General features: G+C 61.3%; 2 protein-coding genes and 1 non-coding gene across 3 annotated transcripts; all 3 read right to left on the bottom strand.

The window, feature by feature from the left end:
• Positions 1-2291: 2291 nt before the first annotated feature.
• On the bottom strand, positions 2292-8850 carry DAPK3 (death associated protein kinase 3). The gene is made up of 9 exons (XM_077788835.1): positions 8757-8850; positions 6960-7087; positions 5328-5688; positions 4395-4524; positions 4204-4252; positions 4070-4096; positions 3818-3970; positions 3403-3448; positions 2292-3263 (listed from the first exon to the last, which is right to left on the bottom strand). The coding sequence occupies exons 2-9, from the start codon at positions 7019-7021 to the stop codon at positions 2721-2723; spliced, it is 1371 nt and encodes a 456-aa protein (XP_077644961.1). The 5' UTR covers positions 7022-7087; positions 8757-8850; the 3' UTR covers positions 2292-2720.
• A 288-nt stretch (positions 8851-9138) lies between these two features.
• Positions 9139-18201, bottom strand: EEF2 (eukaryotic translation elongation factor 2). Its single transcript, XM_077788827.1, has 15 exons — positions 18088-18201; positions 17262-17476; positions 16356-16537; positions 16062-16273; positions 15208-15386; positions 14824-14929; positions 14442-14555; positions 14159-14297; positions 13351-13546; positions 12951-13209; positions 12292-12399; positions 11855-12208; positions 11066-11248; positions 10515-10647; positions 9139-9777 (listed from the first exon to the last, which is right to left on the bottom strand). The coding sequence occupies exons 1-15, from the start codon at positions 18088-18090 to the stop codon at positions 9584-9586; spliced, it is 2577 nt and encodes an 858-aa protein (XP_077644953.1). The 5' UTR covers positions 18091-18201; the 3' UTR covers positions 9139-9583.
• Positions 14698-14766, bottom strand: LOC116184542 (small nucleolar RNA SNORD37). The gene has a single exon (XR_004149298.1). It is a non-coding gene; the product is annotated as a small nucleolar RNA SNORD37 (small nucleolar RNA).
• Positions 18202-19348: the final 1147 nt, after the last annotated feature.

Here is a 19348-nt window from a genome sequence, read left to right as displayed (position 1 = left end):
TAATTAATTAATTTTAGTTAATGAGTCACTCAAAAACCTGCCAAGGGGGCGGCTTGCAGCAGCCAGAGGGGAGCCGGATCCATCTCCTTTGTGCTGGACCCGTGATTTTTCTGCCATGGGCAGAAAGCTCTGGCTCCTGGGGACAGCCACCCTGCTCTGGTGACACCGTGCCCGGGCAGGGACACCCTGGATCCCACGGAGCATTCCCCAACTCAGCTCCAGCAGGAGCAGAGGATCCCGGGGGATGCAGCCCTGGTTTCCATGGGGCTTCCCCGTGCCTGCTCGAGTTGGTTTAAGCTGTGCGAAAGCCCTTGGGGTTTGTGAAGACTTTATAAGGGAAAAGTTCTCGCTCCCACCTCCTGCCAAACTCTGGGAAGCAGAAATGGGAGCCTAAAAAAGGCATTTTGGTGTCTGTGCACAGAGAAGGAAACGCCACGGGGTGGGGGCAGCTCCAGCTGCAGAGAGGGGATGAGCAGAACATCCCACTAACGTCACAGCCCAACAGGAGTTCCTGCGGGCTTCAGGATTAGGAGGCTCGTGAAATCATGAATCACACCCCAAATTCTGCCTTTTTAGAGCTATCTTGGTGTCATTTCGTGCATCCACGTGAGAAATCCCCTGCTGCTCCGGGGCCGGGGTGAATGACCAGTGACTTCCAAGAGCTTTTTGGGAGTGTGAAACCCAAACCCTCGGCAGGAAGAGAATCCAGGAAAGGTTTCTCACTATGTGACCTTTGCCTGGCTTGGGAACAGCCGGGACTATAGGATTTCCATCCATCCTTTCACCCACCGCCTCTGCCGACGGAGCTGGGGCTACACCCAAATCTGCACACAGTGCCTGCATGGGGCACCCCAAATCTGCACACAGTGCCTGCATGGGGCACCCCAAATCTGCACAGTGCCTGCATGAGGCACCCCAAATCTGCACACAGTGCCTGGTTGAGGCACCCCAAATCTGCGCACAGTGCCTGCATGGGGCACCCCAAATCTGCAGTGCCTGCATGAGGCACCCCAAATCTGCACACAGTGCCTGGTTGAGGCACCCCAAATCTGCGCACAGTGCCCGCATGGGGCACCCCAAATCTTCACACAGTGCCTGGTTGAGGCACCCCAAATCTGCACACAGTGCCCGCATGGGGCACCCCAAATCTGCGCACAGTGCCCGCATGGGGAACCCCAAATCTGCACACAGTGCCTGCATGGGGCACCCCAAATCTGCACACAGTGCCTGCATGGGGCACCCCAAATCTGCACACAGTGCCTGGTTGGGGCACCCCAAATCTGCACACAGTGCCTGCATGGGGCACCCCAAATCTGCACAGTGCCCGCATGGGGCACCCCAAATCTGCACACAGTGCCTGGTTGGGGCACCCCAAATCTGCACAGTGCCTGCATGGGGCACCCCAAATCTGCACACAGTGCCCGGTTGGGGCACCCCAAATCTGCGCACAGTGCCCGCATGGGGCACCCCAAATCTGCACACAGTGCCTGGTTGGGGCACCCCAAATCTGCACAGTGCCCGCATGGGGCACCCCAAATCTGCACACAGTGCCCGCATGGGGCACCCCAAATCTGCACACAGTGCCTGGTTGGGGCACCCCGAGGTGCCCCCGGTGTCCCCTCATGTGGCCAGAGCCCGTGGCCGTGCTGGACACCGGGACAGCCCCGGTCACGCCACCTCCCGTGGGAGCCAAGTGCCTTGGCAGGGAGCACCGGGGCAGATTAAATTATCATCGGGCCCACGTGTGCCCCGCATGGGGGTGAAACCTATACCTGCTGGAACGTCAGCAGGGACAGGGACACGGGGCACAGCCCCTCGGCCCCCCTGATCCGCAGGAGCCACAGAAGAGTGACAAATCCGAAACGGAGCAAACGCCCTGGGGCCGGAGCTGAGCTGGCGGTGAACCATCCTGGCCAGCCAGGGGGCTGGCTGCCATCCCCTGGCATTTGGCTGGCGATTCCCCCGGCTCAAATTCAGCTGGATCTCGGCTCCAGGGCCCGCAGGCAGTCGGGAAAAGCCCGCGGTGCTCCCAGGGGAAAGGAGCTCCCTGCTCTGGTGTTCTCCGGAATGCGGCGCTTTGGGACCTGGCTCCCCCATCCCCAGGAGTGAGGGATCCCGGGCAAGAGGAGCTGGGGGCTCCCCCAGCCTGGGAACACCCCACAAACCATCCCCAGAGCTCCCTCCGTGCCCACAGCAAGGATGGGAGCACAGCAGGGGAATTGTCACCACGGGGCACATCCTTATCCCCCTCCCAACCCCTGTCCCACCGTGGCAGGAGCCGAGGCAGCCGCCCCGCTACACAGAAACCTTTATTCTGAGAAGAGGGGAGCCAGGCTGGGACAGGGGCACAAGGGCTGCAGCCCCCCGGGGGAACGTGGGGCGCAGGGGCCTCCCGGGGGGCTGCGGAGTGCGAGGCCACGCAGGGATCAGTCCTTGGTCCCAGCCCATGCGTGGCTGCAGCTGCAGTGCAGAGGGGAGCTCTGCCCACCAAGCCCCCCACGGGGCACTGGGGCAGCTCGGGTGAGGGGGGACGAACGTCCCGGAGCGTGGCGGCGGTGGCGGGAGCGCAGGGACACGAGCCAGGCAGGAGCTGCACGCAAGGAAGCCAAACCCCGGGGTGGCACAGCCCCAGCCCCCGAGGTGGGAGCTCCAGGGAGGCACAAGCACCCCCTGCACGCCGGGGGACGAGCAGGGCGAGCAGCGGAGCCCCCGGGGCCGGGTTAGCGGATGCTGCCGTCGCCCTCGCTGCTCTGCAGCTTCTCCCGCTCGATGGACCACACCAGCTCCTGCACAAACTTCATCTCCGAGGCCACCTGCTTGGCCAGGGCCTCGTAGTGGTTCTCCAGCTTGCGGTAGCGCCGCTTGAGCCCGTTGGCCGCCTGCACCACGCTCTTGGTCTCCTCCTGCGCCTGCTTCTTCAGCGCCTCCGTCTTCTGCAGCTCCTGCCGGATCTGCCGCAGGTCCTGGCTGATGCTCTCGTTCTCCTCTTTGTACCACGACTCCTTCTCCTCGTAGATGGACAGCAGCGCCTCGATGTCCTCCTGGAAGGACTTCTTGTTCCTCTCCAGCTCTCGGAGGCTCTCCTCGGCCGCAGCCACCTCCTCCATGACCTTGGAGAAGCGCTCGAAGTTGATGTAGGTGTTGTTGGGGGGCATGCTGGAGTGGGATTTGATGGTGTACTCCTTCAGGCGCGTGGTCTTCAGCCGGCGCCGCTCGGGCTTCTTGCAGCTGTCCTCGTTGCGGACGTTCCTCCTCTTGATCACCTGTGGCAGGGACAGCTGTGGCTGCAGCGCCCACCCCCAGGCAGGGACACCAAACCGGCCCCCACAGGGATGGGACAGCAGCAGGGCCCCGGCCTCGGGGGGTCAGCACCCAAAAAGTGCCGATTCTTTAACTTCTCACCTTAATCCAAGGGTGCTCCAGGCTCTGGGCGATGGTCATTCGCTTCCTGCAAGCACAGCAAGGCTGGGATCAGGGCAGAGGCTTTGCTCCTCTTTCCCTGTTAAAGCCTGGAAAAGCAGCTTGGATCCTGTGATTGCCTTTGGGGTCTGGCTGAGCCCTGCTGCATCCAGCCCCCAACCCCTCAAACTGCCTCCCAAGAGAAACACAGGCAGAGGATCCCGTGCAAACCTCCTGACCCCACTGCTCCTTCCCAAACCCTGAGCCCTGGGGGCCCAGCTCAAACCCTGCCAAACCCCAGTGGAGCTACTGCAGCCTCAGGGTGATCCCAGAATCACCCCAGACTGGCGCAGCAGGCTGGGCAGGGGGGACTGTCCCCTCTCCCAGAGGAAGCCCCAGCTCTGCCCCTGTCCCTCACTTGGGGTCCTTGACGAGCAGGCGGCGGATGAAGTCCTTGGCCAGCTCGCTGGTGTTGCTGAAATATTCCTCATCGAAGTCGTAGTTGACAGCAGAGATGTTGGTCAGCGTCTCCTGCTTGGTCTCCCCCAGGAACGGGGAGGCTCCGCTCAGCCTGAGGAGAGAGTGGGTTGGGACACCCCAAAAAGGCTCCAGCCCGAGGTGGGGGGGCTCATCCTGCAGCCCTCAGCCCCCAGAGCTGCCTCATACTCACAGGATGTAGGTGATGACCCCGATGCTCCTGGAAGAGAGAGGGACAGGAGGCTGAAGTCACGAGGGGAGATCCACCAGCATGAGGGTCTGGCTGCTGGAGCCATGGGAAGGGGCTCAGGAGGGGGAATCACTCACCACATGTCGGCCTCCAGCCCCAGGGGCTCGTAGTTCACAATTTCTGGGGCTTTGGGAGGAAAGGGGAGAAAATGAGTTCATTGTGGGGGAAGGAAGCCTGGCCCCATGGACACATCCTGGCAGCAGCACCCGAGTGCTGGGTGTCCCTCCAGGATTAATCCAAAGCTTTCAGTACACTGAGCAATGCTCACCTACAAACTCTGGGGTCCCAAAGATATTCTTGAACTCATTCCCAGCCTCGATCTTGTGGGCGATCCCAAAGTCGATGAGTTTGATGCGAGGGTTTGGCACGTTCTTGTCCAGCAGCATGATGTTCTCTGGCTGTGGGGGGAGAGGAGCTGGCTCTGTCCCTGCACCAGCCTGGGGGAGCTGCCCTGGGCTCCTCATTCCAGGGCAGAGGGCGAGTGCCTCGAGCTGGGAGAGATCCCAAGCACCAGCCCCACTGCAGTGCAGGAGTGCTGAACTGAGCCCCACTCCTCGGTGCTGGCTTCCAGAGCCCATCTGGGGGCTCATCCATGCTCCCAGAGCTGAACACGGAGTGTCTGCAGCTCTCAGAGCCCATCTGGGGGCTCATCCATGCTCCCAGAGCTGAACACGGGGTGTCTGCAGCTCCCAGAGCCCACCTGGGACTCTATCCCTGTTCCCAGTGGGGTGCCTGCAGCTCCCAGAGCCCACCTGGGGGCTCATCCATGCTCCCAGAGCTGAACACGGGGTGTCTGCAGCTCCCAGAGCCGAACACGGAGTGTCTGCAGCTCCCAGAGCCCACCTAGGGGCTCATCCCAGCTCCAGTGGTGTGCCTGCAGCTCCCAGAGCCTACCTGGGGGCTCATCCCTGCTCTCAGAGCCCACCTGGTAGTTTATCCCTGCTCCAGTGGGGTGCCTGCAGCTCCCAGAGCCCACCTGGGAGTTGACCCCTGCTCCCAGAGATGAACACAGGGTGTCTGCAGCTCCCCGAGGCCACCTGGGGGCTCATCCCAGCTCCAGTGGTGTGCCTGCAGCTCCCAGAGCCCACCTGGGGGCTCACCCCTGCTCCCAGAGCTGAACACAGGGTATCTGCAGCTCCCAGAGCCCACCTGGGAGTCTATCCCTGTTCCCAGAGAGGTGTCTGCAGCTCCCCGAGCCCACCTTCAAGTCGAAGTGGGCGATGCGCTTGGAGTGCAGGTAGTGCACGCCGTCCAGGATCTGCTTGAGGAACTGGGTGGCCTCCTCCTCAGTCAGGGACTCCTTCTCGGCCAGGAAGTCGAAGAGCTCCCCGCCGGACACCAGCTCCAGGATGAGCACCACGTCGGTCTTGTTCTCAAAGATGTCATGCAGGGTGATGATGTTGGGGTGCTGGATCTCGCGCAGGATGTCCACCTCGCGCTCGATCTCCTCGCGGCTCACGCCCCGGCGGCTGGACGACAGCCGCCGCTTCTTGATGAACTTGGCCGCGTACTCCAGGCCCGTCTGCCTCTCCCGGCACTTGCGGACGATGGCAAACTGCCCGCTGAGGAGAGAGAGGAGAGGAGAGGAGAGGAGAGGAGAGGAGAGGAGAGGAGAGGAGAGGAGAGGAGAGGAGGAGAGGAGAGGAGAGGAGAGGAGAGGAGAGGAGAGGAGAGGAGAGGAGAGGAGAGGAGAGGAGAGGAGAGGAGAGGAGAGGAGAGGAGAGGAGAGGAGAGGAGAGGAGAGGAGAGGAGAGGAGAGGAGAGGAGAGGAGAGGAGAGGAGAGGAGAGGAGAGGAGAGGAGAGGAGAGGAGAGGAGAGGAGAGGAGAGGAGAGGAGAGGAGAGGAGAGGAGAGGAGAGGAGAGGAGAGGAGGAAGAGGGGAGAGGAAGAGGGGAAGGGGAAGAGGGGAAGAGGAAGAGGAGGAAGACGAGGAGGAGGAGAGGAGAGGAAAAGAGGAAGAGGACGAGGACGAGGACAAGGAAGAGGAAGAGGAGGAAGACGAGGAGGAGGAGGAGGAGGAGGAGGAGGAGGAGGAGGAGGAGGAGGAAGAGGAAGAGGAAGAGGAAGAGGAAGAGGAAGAGGAAGAGGAAGACGAAGACGAGGAGGAGGAAGAGGAGGAGGAAGAGGAGGAGGAGGAGAAGAGAGGAGAAGAGAGGAGAAGAAGAGGAAGAGAAGAGGGAGAAGAAGAGGAAGGGGAAGACAAAGGGGAAGACAAAGGGGAAGGGGAAAGGGAAGAGGAAGAGGAAGAGGAAGAGGAAGAGGAAGAGGAAGAGGAAGATTAGAGGAGTATTGTAAGTGCAGCTGAACCCAGATGGCAGAAATGACAATGTCTGACTGCAGAAGGCTGAACGATTTTTTTATTATAACTATACTATAATACATTAATATCCTATTTAAAGGAGCAACTCCTGCAAGTTCCTCTGCTTTGAAAAATAACCCCACCTAAGTGATCCAAAACGGTTTTGCTGCCCAAACGGCCGAGGAGGAGCCACGGCGTGGGGCGGGCACAGACGAGGCAGCTCCCCCACCGCCGCCCCTGCGTCCCGGCTGATTAAATCCCATCTGCGGGCTCTGAGTCACCCTGGATCCCTCCCACAGGCGCCGGGCCAGCTCAGGCACCGAGGAAGGCCGGAAGCCGCCAGCCCCGGACGGCAGCAGCGTTAATTAACGCTTTTTTTGTTAATCTCTATCGGCTAGAGCTGCCTGGCTCTGCACAGCCCCAGCTCTGCTGCCTGCGGAGGGGGCACAGGGACCCCGCAGGGATCCACAGCCGGATCCAGCCGAGCTCCCGGCAGCCGTGGGAGCCCCCCGAAGGCAGCGGGATGTCCCTCACCTGCCCAGCTCCTCGCCCATCTCATAGAAGTCCTCCACGCTCTCCTGGCGGAAGGTGGACATGGCTGCGGGGCCCTCTGCAGCCGGCGCCGGGCGTCAGGAGCGGGGAGCAGCCGGGGGGATCAGCGCCTGTGGCAGGGGGAAAAAGGGGGGCTGTGTCCTCGGAGCTCACAGCAGCACCGGGAAAAAGGGGGGCTGTGTCCCCGGGGCTCACAGCAGCACCGGGAAAAAGGGGGGCTGTGTCCCCGGGGCTCACAGCAGCACCGGGAAAAAGGGGGGCTGTGTCCCCGGGGCTCACAGCAGCACCGGGAAAAAGGGGGGCTGTGCCCCCGGGGCTCACAGCAGCACCGGGAAAAAGGGGGGCTGTGTCCCCGGGGCTCACAGCAACACCGGGAAAAAGGGGGGCTGTGTCCCCGGGGCTCACAGCAACACCGGGAAAAAGGGGGGCTGTGTCCCCGGAGCTCACAGCAGCACCGGGAAAAAGGGGGGCTGTGTCCCCGGGGCTCACAGCAGCACCGGGAAAAAGGGGGGCTGTGTCCCCGCGGCTCACAGCAGCTCCCAGCACAAGCACCCCGAGTCCCGGGGATGTGCCCCGGTCTCACCACATCCCAAAACTCAGGGGACAGGGAAGGGAAGGGAAGGGAAGGGAAGGGAAGGGAAGGGAAGGGAAGGGAAGGGAAGGGAAGGGAAGGGAAGGGAAGGGAAGGGAAGGGAAGGGAAGGGAAAGGAAGGGGGCCACAGCCTTTCCCTGCCCCACAGCCCACCCCCAAAACCCCCCAAACCCCACACCCACTCTCCTCCAAATCCCTCCCCATCCCTTTCCTGCCTCACAGCCCCTCCCCACCCCAATCCCTCTCACACCCCCAGTCCCTCCCCATCCCTTCCCTTCTCCACATCCCCCCACCCCAATCCCTCCCCCTCCTTTCCCAGCCCCACGGCTCCTCCCAATCCCGATCCCACAGGCCCCACAAATCCCAATCCCTCCCCACCCCAAAATCTCCCCAAACCCCACACCCACTCTGCTCCCAATCCCTCCCCACCCCAAAATCCCCCCAAACCCCCCACCCACTCTGCTCCCAATCCCTCCCCACCCCAAAATCCCCCCAAACCCCCCACCCACTCTGCTCCCAATCCCTCCCCACCCCAAAATCCCCCCAAACCCCCCACCCACTCTGCTCCCAATCCCTCCCCACCCCAAAATCCCCCCAAACCCCACACCCACTCTGCTCCCAATCCCTCCCCACCCCAAAATCCCCCCAAACCCCACACCCACTCTGCTCCCAATCCCTCCCCACCCCAAAATCCCCCCAAACCCCACACCCACTCTGCTCCCAATCCCTCCCCACCCCAAAATCCCCCCAAACCCCACACCCACTCTGCTCCCAATCCCTCCCCACCCCAAAATCCCCCCAAACCCCCCACCCACTCTGCTCCCAATCCCTCCCCACCCCAAAATCCCCCCAAACCCCACACCCACTCTGCTCCCAATCCCTCCCCACCCCAAAATCCCCCCAAACCCCACACCCACTCTGCTCCCAATCCCTCCCCACCCCAAAATCCCCCCAAACCCCCCACCCACTCTGCTCCCAATCCCTCCCCACAGCCGCCCCCATCCCTCCCTTCCCCACCCCGCCCCACAGGCCTCATCCCCCACACACCCCTCCCCGCGCCATCGCTCCCTCCCCAGCGCAGCCAGCCGCACTCCCTCACCCCTCCGGGACCCGCAGAGCCCCGCACCTCCCCGCCCGGCCCCACATCTCCCCTCACGGCCCCTCACGGCCACCGGCCCCTTCCCAACCTGGGCCGCCGCCGCCGCCGCCACATTCCACCACAGCAGGCCCCGCCCACCCCGCGAAAACCACGCCCCTCCATGAAACCCCGCCCACATCCACACAAACCACGCCCCTCCATGAAACCCCGTCCACATCCACACAAACCACGCCCCTCCATGAAACCCCGCCCACATCCACACAAACCACGCCCCTCCATGAAAGCCCCGCCCACATTTACGCAAACCACGCCCCTCCATGAAACCCCGCCCACTTCTCGCAAACCCCGCCCACTCCGCACCATCCATGTCCAAGCCCCGCCCCAGGTGGGCGGGGCCAATGGCGGCACCACCCCTTCGCCCCCACCAGAGGGCGCCACTCTCGCCCTTAGAATCACCCCCAAAAATTCCATTTTTCGTCACCATTTATCCAATTTTATTAATTCCAGTGGCACTAATACAGGCGGCGATGGGCACGACGGACAGTCACGCTGCAGATAAGGCATCCTCACCCTGTCTCTCTTTCCCCCCCATTTTTCTTGACCTCTTGAAGCACGCCCCACTTCCTTCCAGGCCCTTCTGCAGCAGTATTTTTTTTTTTTTTTGAATCAAATAAATACAGAATTGGGCAGATCTAGTGGAAATGTTTTAGTTACAATGGCAAAGATGAGTCATGTGCAACACAGAAACCTATAAGGCTTTTTTTTTGTTTGTTTTCCTCATTTGAAGTTCTCAAAATTGCTATGAAACCCATTTAATTAACAAGATGGTGGTCAAGGGCGTCTACCCCTGGCGGCATGGGTGATAACGCTAATTAATTAAATTTTTCCTGCTCTCCCAGAGTTCCATGAGTCTCATTAGAGTTTGTCCAGGAAGTTGTCGAGGGCAGGGATTCCTTCCTTCAGCCCTTTGCGTTTGCGGGTCTCGGCCACCACCTGGCACGGCTTGCTGGTGCTGTCGAAGGGGTCCCCGGACAGGATCTGCCAGTGGTCGAAGACGCACTGGGGGAAGGCCTGGCCCCCTGTGTTGGACCTCAAATCTGCTGTGAAACCTGCGAGGGACGAGACAAAAAGTGAGGCAGGACAGGAGTGGTCATGGTTCAATGTTGTTTCCGTGGTTAGAGCAGAGGAACCCAGAGCAGCTCTCAAAAGCCTCCTGAGATCCCAACCAATGTGAGGTGGGGATGGAAAAAAGGCTCCAGGAAGAACTTAAGAAATCCTTCCAGTGCCTAGAACTGGAGGGAGACTTTGGACAAACATATGGAAGGACAGGACAGGGAATGGCTTCCCGCTGCCCGGTGGGATACTGAGAAGGAATTCTGCCCTGGGAGGGTGGGGAAGGGCTGGGATGGAATTCCCAGAGCAGCTGTGGCTGCCCCTGGATCCCTGGAAGTGCCCAAGGTCAGGCTGGAGCAGCCTGGGACAGTGGCAAGTGTCCCTGCCATGGCAGAGGCAGCACTGGAAGACCCTGACTTCCAACCCAAAATGTTCTGCAACTTTGGTCTCTTCCAGGCAACAAGTGAGAAGAAACACCCCTAAGCTGTAGCAAGGGAGGGCTGGAGATTTCTAGGCAAGTTTATTCTCCAGAAGGATGGTCAAGCACTGGCACAGCTGCTCAGGGCAGTGCTGGAGTCCCCCTCCTCCCTGGAGGGCTTTCAAAGCCTCTGAAGTGTGGATGTGGCACTTGGGGACATGGTTCAGTGTCACAGTGCTGGGTGAACAACTCAACCCGAGGATCCCTTGAGGTCCTCGCCAAGGCTCTCCCTGCCAGGAGGGCTCCAGGACTCACCGAAGGACTCGTTGACAGGCAGGTAGGCCTTGACCACGAACATGGGGGTCCCAGCCACCTGGGCCTCCTCAAACACGTGGCCACGCTTCTTGTTCAGCACGCTGTAGATGCCTCCCACCACCTGCTCCGGGCACTGCAGGAGAGACTGGAGTCAGGACTGCGCCCACCCGCCGTCCCCCCTTCCCCTGGGGCTGGCAGGGGCTCCTCACCTGTCACAGTGAGCTCATGGGCACACTGTGCCCCCTTCCCTGGGACTCTGATCAGATAACCCTGGACCCTCCTTCCTGCCCTGACAGGGTTGGCAGAGAGCCAGGGAAGCCCACCCTGCCCAAAGTCTGTATAGACCCCTGACATTTCCTTTTTGTGCTCTTTTGCCCCGCTCTCCACATGGACATCACAGAATAAAGAGAGCTGAACCAACATATTTTGGGGTAAGAGCCTCTTTTGGAAATCTTTGCCATCTCCTGATATTCCTCCCCTCACAGCCTGCTTACCTCCGAGCTAGCCTAGGATATTTTGGGGGCTGTGTGAGGGTGGGGAAGGTCACTCACCTGGATCTCCACCAGGTAGATGGGCTCCATGAGGCGCGGCTGGGCGGTGAGCACGCAGGCGTAGAGGCAGCGCCGGGCCGTGGGGATGATCTGGCCGCCGCCGCGGTGGATGGCGTCGGCGTGCAGGGTCACGTCGTGCACGTCGAAACGCACGGCGCGCATGTTCTCCTCGCACAGCACCCCCTGCCAGGGCACAGCGGGGTCACTCCGTGGCCCCTGATGGGGTGCTGCTCGCCTGGCTCCCAGGAGGAGCTCTGTGGAAGCAGCTCCCACCCAGGAGCCACTCGACCTCCTTGCTGAAGGATGAGCCTCCAAACCTACAAAGGCTGGACTCTAGGTCTTTCCCAACCTAAGGGTTCTGTGGAGCACCAGCTCGCAACCCCTGTGCCACCACTGCGGCAGCCTCGTGATCAGCTCTGAGGTTCAAGCCTCAACAGCTGTCACACGTTTATGGTGCTGAAACCCAAGTATTTGGCCAAGGGAAATGGGGATTTTTTTGTCTTGGTAATGTCACAGAAGTTGTTGGCTTGGAATCACCTTCAGACTGAAACTAGGTGGTACACAGGAAAATGAATTCCTCCTCTTGCTGTTCCCAGTCTGTCATCTTACCCTACAGTCCTCTCCTGTCTAATCCTGAAAATAATCCCTGTCGAGGCCCTCAGACCACTTTCCCTCCTGCCGTTATTCCCTGAACTGCTAAGATGTTCCATTTTGCTCCACGATAAGCATAACAAAAGCACAGATGTGAGGAACCACGGATGCCACCCAGCCCAAGCCGCCGTCCCTCACCTCCTTGGTGGCCCACTGGAAGCCGGCCACCACGCTGTCCTTGATCTCGTTGAGGTACTGCACCCCCTTGGTGATGTCGGTGAGGATGTTGGGGCCGGTGCCGTCGGGCCCGAAGCACCAGATCTTCCTGGCCTCGGTGACGTCCCACTCGTACTTCTCGGCCAGGTACCGCGCCCGCTGCTTCAGCTCCTGCCGGGCCGACACCTCGCCCTTGTCGATGTCCTCGGCCAGGCCCTCGGGGAAGGGCCGGGCCTTCATGTACAGCCGGTTGTGTTTGTTGGGGGACTTGGAAAGGCACATCACGCTGGACTCCTCGCTGACCGTCTCGCGGTAGGACACCACGGGGTCGGATTTCTGCGGGGACAGAGCGCGGCGTGAGGCACCAAAGCGGCCAAACCCCCACCACGAGCTCAGCCAGCACGCAGCCTCCTCTCTACCTTAATGGGGATGCAGGCGTGGTCCTCCTCCAGGTCCTTCAGGCAGATCTCCAGGTGCAGCTCCCCAGCGCCAGCGATGATGTGCTCCCCAGACTCCTCAATGATGCACTGGGAACACCAGGAACAGCAGGTGAAGCTTCAGAACGAGCCACATGCACAAGCAACTTTCTGTGTTTTTAGTGCTTGACCCAAAGAGCTACTTCTACATGTTCCCCCCACTCATCCCCTCTGTGTTTTTTGTTTGAAAAAAAAAAAAAAAACCACTTAAGTGACCCAAAACACTTTTGCTGCCCAAATGCCCGAGGAGGAGCCACGGTGTGGGGCGGGCATGGCCAAGGTAGCGCTGGAGGATCCCAAGGCAGCTACTTCTACATGTTCTCCCCACTCATCCCCTCTGTGTTTTTTGTGTTTGAAAAAAAAAAAACAACATTTAAGTGACCCAAAATGCTTTTGCTGCCCAAATGCCCGAGGAGCCATGGTGTGGGGCGAGCACAGCTGAGGCAGCACTGGAGGATCCTGAGGCAGCTACTTCTGGATGTTCTCCCCACTCATCTGGGGGTGTCGCAGCACCAAGCCAGGGTGCAAGGCAGGGACCAACACTCAACTCAAGGCTTCCCCAGGATGGAAGCAGCACCCCTGGATCCATTCTGGCCACTCACCTGCACCATGGGGTCAGACTTGGCCAGGCGCTTCAGCCCCTCCACCAGCTTGGGCAGGTCGGCCGGGTTCTTGGCCTCCACGGCCACGCGCACCACGGGGCTGACGCTGAACTTCATGACCCTCATGTTGTGGGCGTGCTCGAAGGTGGTGATGGTTCCAGTCTTCACAAGGAACTGGTCCACGCCGACCAGCCCCACGATGTTCCCGCAAGGCACGTCCTCGATGGGCTCCACGTAGCGGCCCATCATGAGAATGGTCCTAAAGGGAAAGGTGGATTAGTGAGGCTGGGAAGGGGAGGAGACCCCACTCAGCCCACAGCCAAGAACCTTGACAAGCCTCAGACATGAGAAGAGACCTGAGACAGCATCAGAATCCCTCGACAGCCCAGCCAGGACACACCTTTGAATTGGCTTCAGGTACAGATCCTCCTTCTTGCCAGGTGTGTAGTTTGGTCCCATGATTCTGACTTTCAAGCCAGTAGAGACGAGACCAGAGAAGACACGGCCAAAAGCGTAGAAACGTCCCTTGTCAGAGGTTGGCACCATTTTGGAGATGTACATCATCAGGGGGCCTTTGGGGTCACAGTTCTTAATGCCTGGGAGGGGGACAGACCAGCTTAGCACAGAGGTATCGATGTATCTGGCACCCACCCCAAAACCCCAACTCAAGACCTGCACCCACTGTCCCAGCCCAAGGGCTTCTGTCTGGGCTAGAGAAAACGGAGAATGGCTCCCACTGCCAGAGGGCAGGGATGGATGGGATATTGGGAAGGGATTGTTCCCTGGGAGAACACACAGGGTGCCCAGAGCAGCTGTGGCAGCTCCTGGATCCCTGGCAGGGCCCAAGGCCAGGTTGGATGGGGCTTGGAGAAGCCTGGGGCAGTGGAAGATGTCCCTGCCTGGTCAGGAGATGGGGCTGACCTTCAAGATCTCTTCCAAACCAATCTATTCTGAGATTCCATGGAAGATCTTATCACCAACAAATGTTTTTAACAGAGGTTCAGATGGACCCTCTGGCTACTCTGAGATTACTCAGCCAGCTGAGTGCTCCAGAACAGAGCTGTGAGCCACTAAAACTGTTTGATCCATGCTGGAAAAGCTACAGACTCAATTCCAGACACTCCTGAGCTGTGCACGTGGAGAACAAACTGGTTACAGGCATGCTGGAGCCGAGGCCGGGCAGCAGAGCAGCTCATCCTTCATCCTACCTATGGCAGCCTCATCGTCAGGGGGGCCCTCGTAGAGCAGCTCGCAGCGATACTTCTGGGCTGTGACGGGGGAAGGCAGGTGGATGGTGATCATCTGCAGCAGGGCATCTCCAGCTGGCAGCCACCGCCTCATCACAGCCTGGGCAGAGCAGCAGGACCCAGTCAGAGTGTTCACAACAGGGGTTCACCTCCCCGTCCTTCCCCACCTCCCAAGCAAGTTGATGTTGACACAGCTGGAGCAGCACTGCTCAGCTGCTCCCCAGAGGACTCAGACCAGCCTCACCTTCAGCAGGGGTTTGCCCTCCTTGTCCTTGTCCTCACTGTCCAGCTTGATGTCCAGTTTCTCAATCAGTTTAGCCGCCTCTTCTTTCTTGAAGTTCATGATTGCATCGAAAACCTGCGACAAGAGCAGCCCTTGGAGCGCCGCCGTGACCCCGTCTGGAGCAACTGCACCACCGCCCCTGCAGAGAATTCCTGCTCCTCCTCAGCACCCAGCTCCCCCAGGAGACACAGCCCCTGTGCCCCAGAGCAGCCAGGTGTGTCAGACAGCTGAATTTCTTCAATCAAACACGTCAGGTCAAAGTGAAGAAATTTTCCATCATCACGCACGGAACAGAAGCGCAGAGCAGGAGGCGCCGGCCAAGGAGGAACCCTGAGGAACTCACCTTGAAGATGGGGTCAAGGATGAGCTGACAGAAGGTCCTGGGCAGTTTCTTTCCATCAGGGCTGGTGGCAGATTTGCTGAACTTGCCAGTAGCAGGGTCAAAGTATCTACAGAGAGAAGGAAATTGGACAAACATCCTTGCTCAGGTCAGCTACAGACACACAGCGTGTTCTGCCTGCTCAGGGCAGAGCCAAGGGCTGCTGAGGAAGAGCCATTTCCTGCTTTCCCCCTCATCCAGCTTTCCAGCACTTACCAAATGTAATTACCTCCTGGTAAATTAGGCACAACCACGCCCTCCCCATCCTCCTTACCCACCCTCTGCCGCGCCAGGCTGCAGCTATGAGGAGCTGATCTGGAATTCCAATCACCACCATTCCCTCCTCACCTGTCTCCCCACAGCTTCTTCATCATGTCCTCAACTTTCTTGGCACGCTCGGCCGGGCTGAGCTGGGCATCTCCCTTGGCAGCAAACTTTGCCACGTACATCTCAGCAAACTGCTTCAGGGTGAAGGCCCAGCCGTGCAGGCCCGAGCCAAAGCCCACGGTCCCGAGCACCGGGTCAATCTGAGAGGGAACAGCAGAGCTGGGTCAGGGGAGCAGCGCTCAACCCACCCCAAAAACAGCCCAGTACAAAGTGGACCTTCAGGACACTGAGATTCTGAAGGAATTCTGTCCCAGTGACCACCTCCGAGGTCTGGGACAGGCACCATTTTAGCTTTGCACCACAGAAGTGGGTTGATTTTCCTCCACTCCCACCAGGTGGGTGCTCAGGTTTACGTGCAGGTAGGATTCCCATCCTTCCCAGGAGCATCAGGAAGGCATGGACACTTCCAGCTTCTCCTCAGAACCCGACACCCACAGCCCTGCTCCCTTCCCAGAAACCCAGCAGCAGAGCAGGTGGGAAGGTAACATTAAAGACCATCCCATTCCACCCTGCCATGGGCAGGGACACCTTTCGTGATCCCAGGCTGCTCCAAGCCCCGTCCAGCCTGGCCTTGGACACTTCCAGGCAGCCACAGCTGCTCTGGGCAACAATCCCAGCCTTTATTTGCTCAAGCCTTGAACTGGAAATTTGGGAGGGGAGCCAGCAAGAGCCCCAAGCCATCCCAGGCTCTGGGAGTTCAGGCACCCTCAAGATCCCCCTGTCCTCCACCTGGGACAGGGAATTCTCACTCAGGAGGGATCTGCTCCCTCTCGAAGCGCCTCAATCCAACCCCAGTGCTCAGAGCCTCCCCTCACCATGATGTTGCCCATGGGGCCGCTCTCTCCCTCTCCGTAGGTGGAGATGATGACGTTGACGTTCTCCACGATGCGCTGGAAGGTCTGGTACAGCTCCTCTGGGTCCAGCTGCAGCTCCAGCAGCGCCCGGTCCATCTTGTTCATCATCAGCACAGGCTTGATCCTCTCGGCGATGGCCTGACGCAGCACAGTCTCTGTCTGCACACACACACCTGCCAAACACACCAGAGTTAGCAGTGAGTTATCCCCACCTCCAAGTTCTCCAAAACGCTCTCCAGCTGCAGAAAACCTCACCAGAGACACAGTCTACGACGACCAGGGCACCGTCAGTGACTCGCAGAGCTGCAGTGACCTCTGAGGAGAAGTCCACGTGCCCAGGGGAGTCAATGAGGTTGATCAAGAAACCGGAACCATCCTTGCTCTGCTTGATGAAGGCCAAGTCGTTCTCAGAGAGCTCATAAAACAGAGAAATGGCTCTGAAAGAAAGCAGAAACTATTAAAATGATGATTGTGCTCAGGATCGTTTTCTCCCTAAAGCTCAGAGATGTTCTGCCCCACAAAACATCCCTGCCCCAGCACTGGAGGTGGCACCCAGTGCTCTGCTCCCGGTTGGAGTTGATGTCCTTGGAGATCTTTTCCAAGCTAGATGCTGGGCTCCAGGATTTCCTGGAGCGTATTCCAGGGAGGTCAGTGTGTGAGATAACAGAAGCACAGGCTACAACCTGTCCTTCCTAAACCATAACATCCTCCAGAATCCCAACCTCCTCCAGCTCCCTACAGTTCTCCAGCACGCATAAAGGGCTCCATTCCCAGATTGTGGATTTAGGCTTTTCCTACTAATCCCAACCGTGTTCTCCACCCCTTTTCTGGCCCCTCAGAGTCCTCACACGCCCTGTGGCAGCACAGCCACCAGGTGCATCCCCAGAGACGCTCCCAAGAGTCTCCACACCGCATCCATGGACATCCAACAATCCTGGTGCTGAACTGGGAGGGTGAAGCTCCTGCTTCCCCAATGCCCAGCAAACAATTGCTCCATGATTGAGCAGAAGCCAGTCAACACTTGCTCCACCATTCAAGACCCTCAGGAACATGACATGAGCTTCTGGACTAGACCAAAGTCCAACAGCACCTCCTGGAGGAGTCCAATCCCCCCTGAGTTCAGCCCAGGCAGCAGCAGGAGTCCGAGGGGAGGGCACTCACGTGGATTTGATGGTGATGCACCGTTCCTGCTCGTCCTTGCGGGTGTCGGTGAACCGGGTCTCCCCGGCCCGCGCTGAGGCGATGATCCCAGCCTTGCACACCAGGGAATCCGTCAGCGTGGACTTGCCGTGGTCCACGTGGGCGATCACCGACATGTTCCTGATGTTGGCCTTTTTATCCATGATGGCCCGTATCTGGTCTACTGTGAAGTTCACCTTGAAGTAGGGGAGGAGGGGGACTCAGCGCGTACAAAAACAGCTTTGGCAGTTCCAAGGAAGCCGACTCTGCCCTAAACACCCGCCACGACCGCGGTGACACCACCTCTGCCCGGGTGACAACACAACCCGCAGCCAGGGCAGCGCAGCGGGGCTGCGGCACCGACCCCTCCCTGCCCCGGTGGCCCTCCAGCCGCGGTGCCAGCGGGCGCAGGGCGCCCCCAGAAGCGAGCCCGGCCCGGCCCGGTGCCGGCCCGGCCCGGTGCCAGCCCGGCCCGGTGCCGGTGCCAGCCCGGCCCGCAGCGTTACATAAGGCACGGCCGGCACCGCAGCGCCCCGAGCCCGGCGCTGCCACATCAGCGCTCCCGAGCCCCGCGGCACAACGGCGGCCCCGGCACCGGCCCCGGCGGTCCCGCCGGTGTCACGGCCGCCCGGACCGGCCCCCTCCCGCCGCCCCACCCTCTCCCCGCAGCCGCGGCCCAGGCCGGCAGCACAGGCCGCAGCCGCCGCCGTGTGACCGGCGGCGCTCGCGGAACTGCCATCCCCGGCGATACGGGGAGCGCGATGGTCGCTAATCCCGCCGGCAGCGGCGGCGGGCGGCGGGGGCTCACCATGGTGGCGGATGGCGGCGGATGCTGCGGGGCGGGGGGGTCACGGCAATGGCGGCGGCTCGGCCCTGTCTCGCTGGCGAGCGCAGAGCGGGCGGAAGAGAGCGCTGACGTCAGCCGGCGCCCTCTTATAGGGCGGCGCCGCCGAGGGGCGGGGCCGGCGCCGAGCGCGTGCGCGGCCGCGCCGCTCTATCCCGCGCGCTCTATGGCCGGGAGGATGTCCCGCCTCGCCGGCACCACGTGGGGGTCACCGGGGCTGCACCGGGACTGCAGCGAGGCGACACCGGGGGAACAGCGACCGGCAGCGGCAGCCCCGCCCCGCCCGGGCTGCAACGGGGGGGGACAGTCCGCCCCTCCCGCTGCCGGTGTAGGAACCGGCTCGGAGCAGTGAGGCCGCCCTCGGAGCGGTATCACCGAGCGGCAGGCGAGCACGGGGGCTCAGCCGCTAGGAGAAGGCGGTAGGGCCGAGCCCGGTGGCAGGCAGCGGTCCGGGATCCCGGTGGGTCCGGGACACCTGTGGGTCCGCCTCGCCCCGCTCCCGCAGGGGGCTCGCAGTGCGCATGCTCCGGGCGGGCCGGTGCCGCAGCGCCCCCTGCGGGCAGGGAGGAGCGCGGCCGCACCGGGATCCGCACCGGGAGCGGCACCGGGATCCGCACCGGGAGCGGCCCCGGGATCCGCACCGGGAGCGGCCCCGGGATCCGCACCGGGAACGGCTCCGGATCCGCACGGGGAGCGGCCCCGGATCCGCACCGGGAGCGGCACCGGGATCCGCACCGGGAGCGGCCCCGGGATCCGCACCGGGAGCGGCACCGGGATCCGCACCGGGAGCGGCCCCGGATCCGCACCGGGAGTGGCACCGGGAGCGGCCCCGCGATCCGCACCGGGAGCGGACAAGGATCCGCACCGGGAGCGGACAAGGATCCGCACCGGGAGCGGCACCGGGAGCGGCACCGGGATCCGCACCGGGAGCGGCACCGGGATCCGCACCGGGAGTGGCACCGGGAGCGGCCCCGGGATCCGCACCGGGAGCGGCCCCGGATCCGCACCGGGAGTGGCACCGGGAGCGGCCCCGCGATCCGCACCGGGAGCGGACAAGGATCCGCACCGGGAGCGGACAAGGATCCGCACCGGGAGTGGCACCGGGATCCGCACCGGGAGCGGCCCCGGCCGGAGCCGCCCGCCGGGTCCGGTGGCACGGGGCCGCAGAGCTCGGGCTCCAGCCGTCCCTGTGCGCCCGCATCGCCTCAGAGCCGACAGAAACGTT

The sequence above is a fragment of the Lonchura striata genome, chromosome 28 (genome assembly GCF_046129695.1).
Source record: "Lonchura striata isolate bLonStr1 chromosome 28, bLonStr1.mat, whole genome shotgun sequence".
Lineage (NCBI taxonomy): Eukaryota > Metazoa > Chordata > Aves > Passeriformes > Estrildidae > Lonchura > Lonchura striata.
The sequence above is the reverse complement of the archived record's forward strand: the minus strand, read 5'-3'. Positions and strand labels throughout refer to the sequence as shown.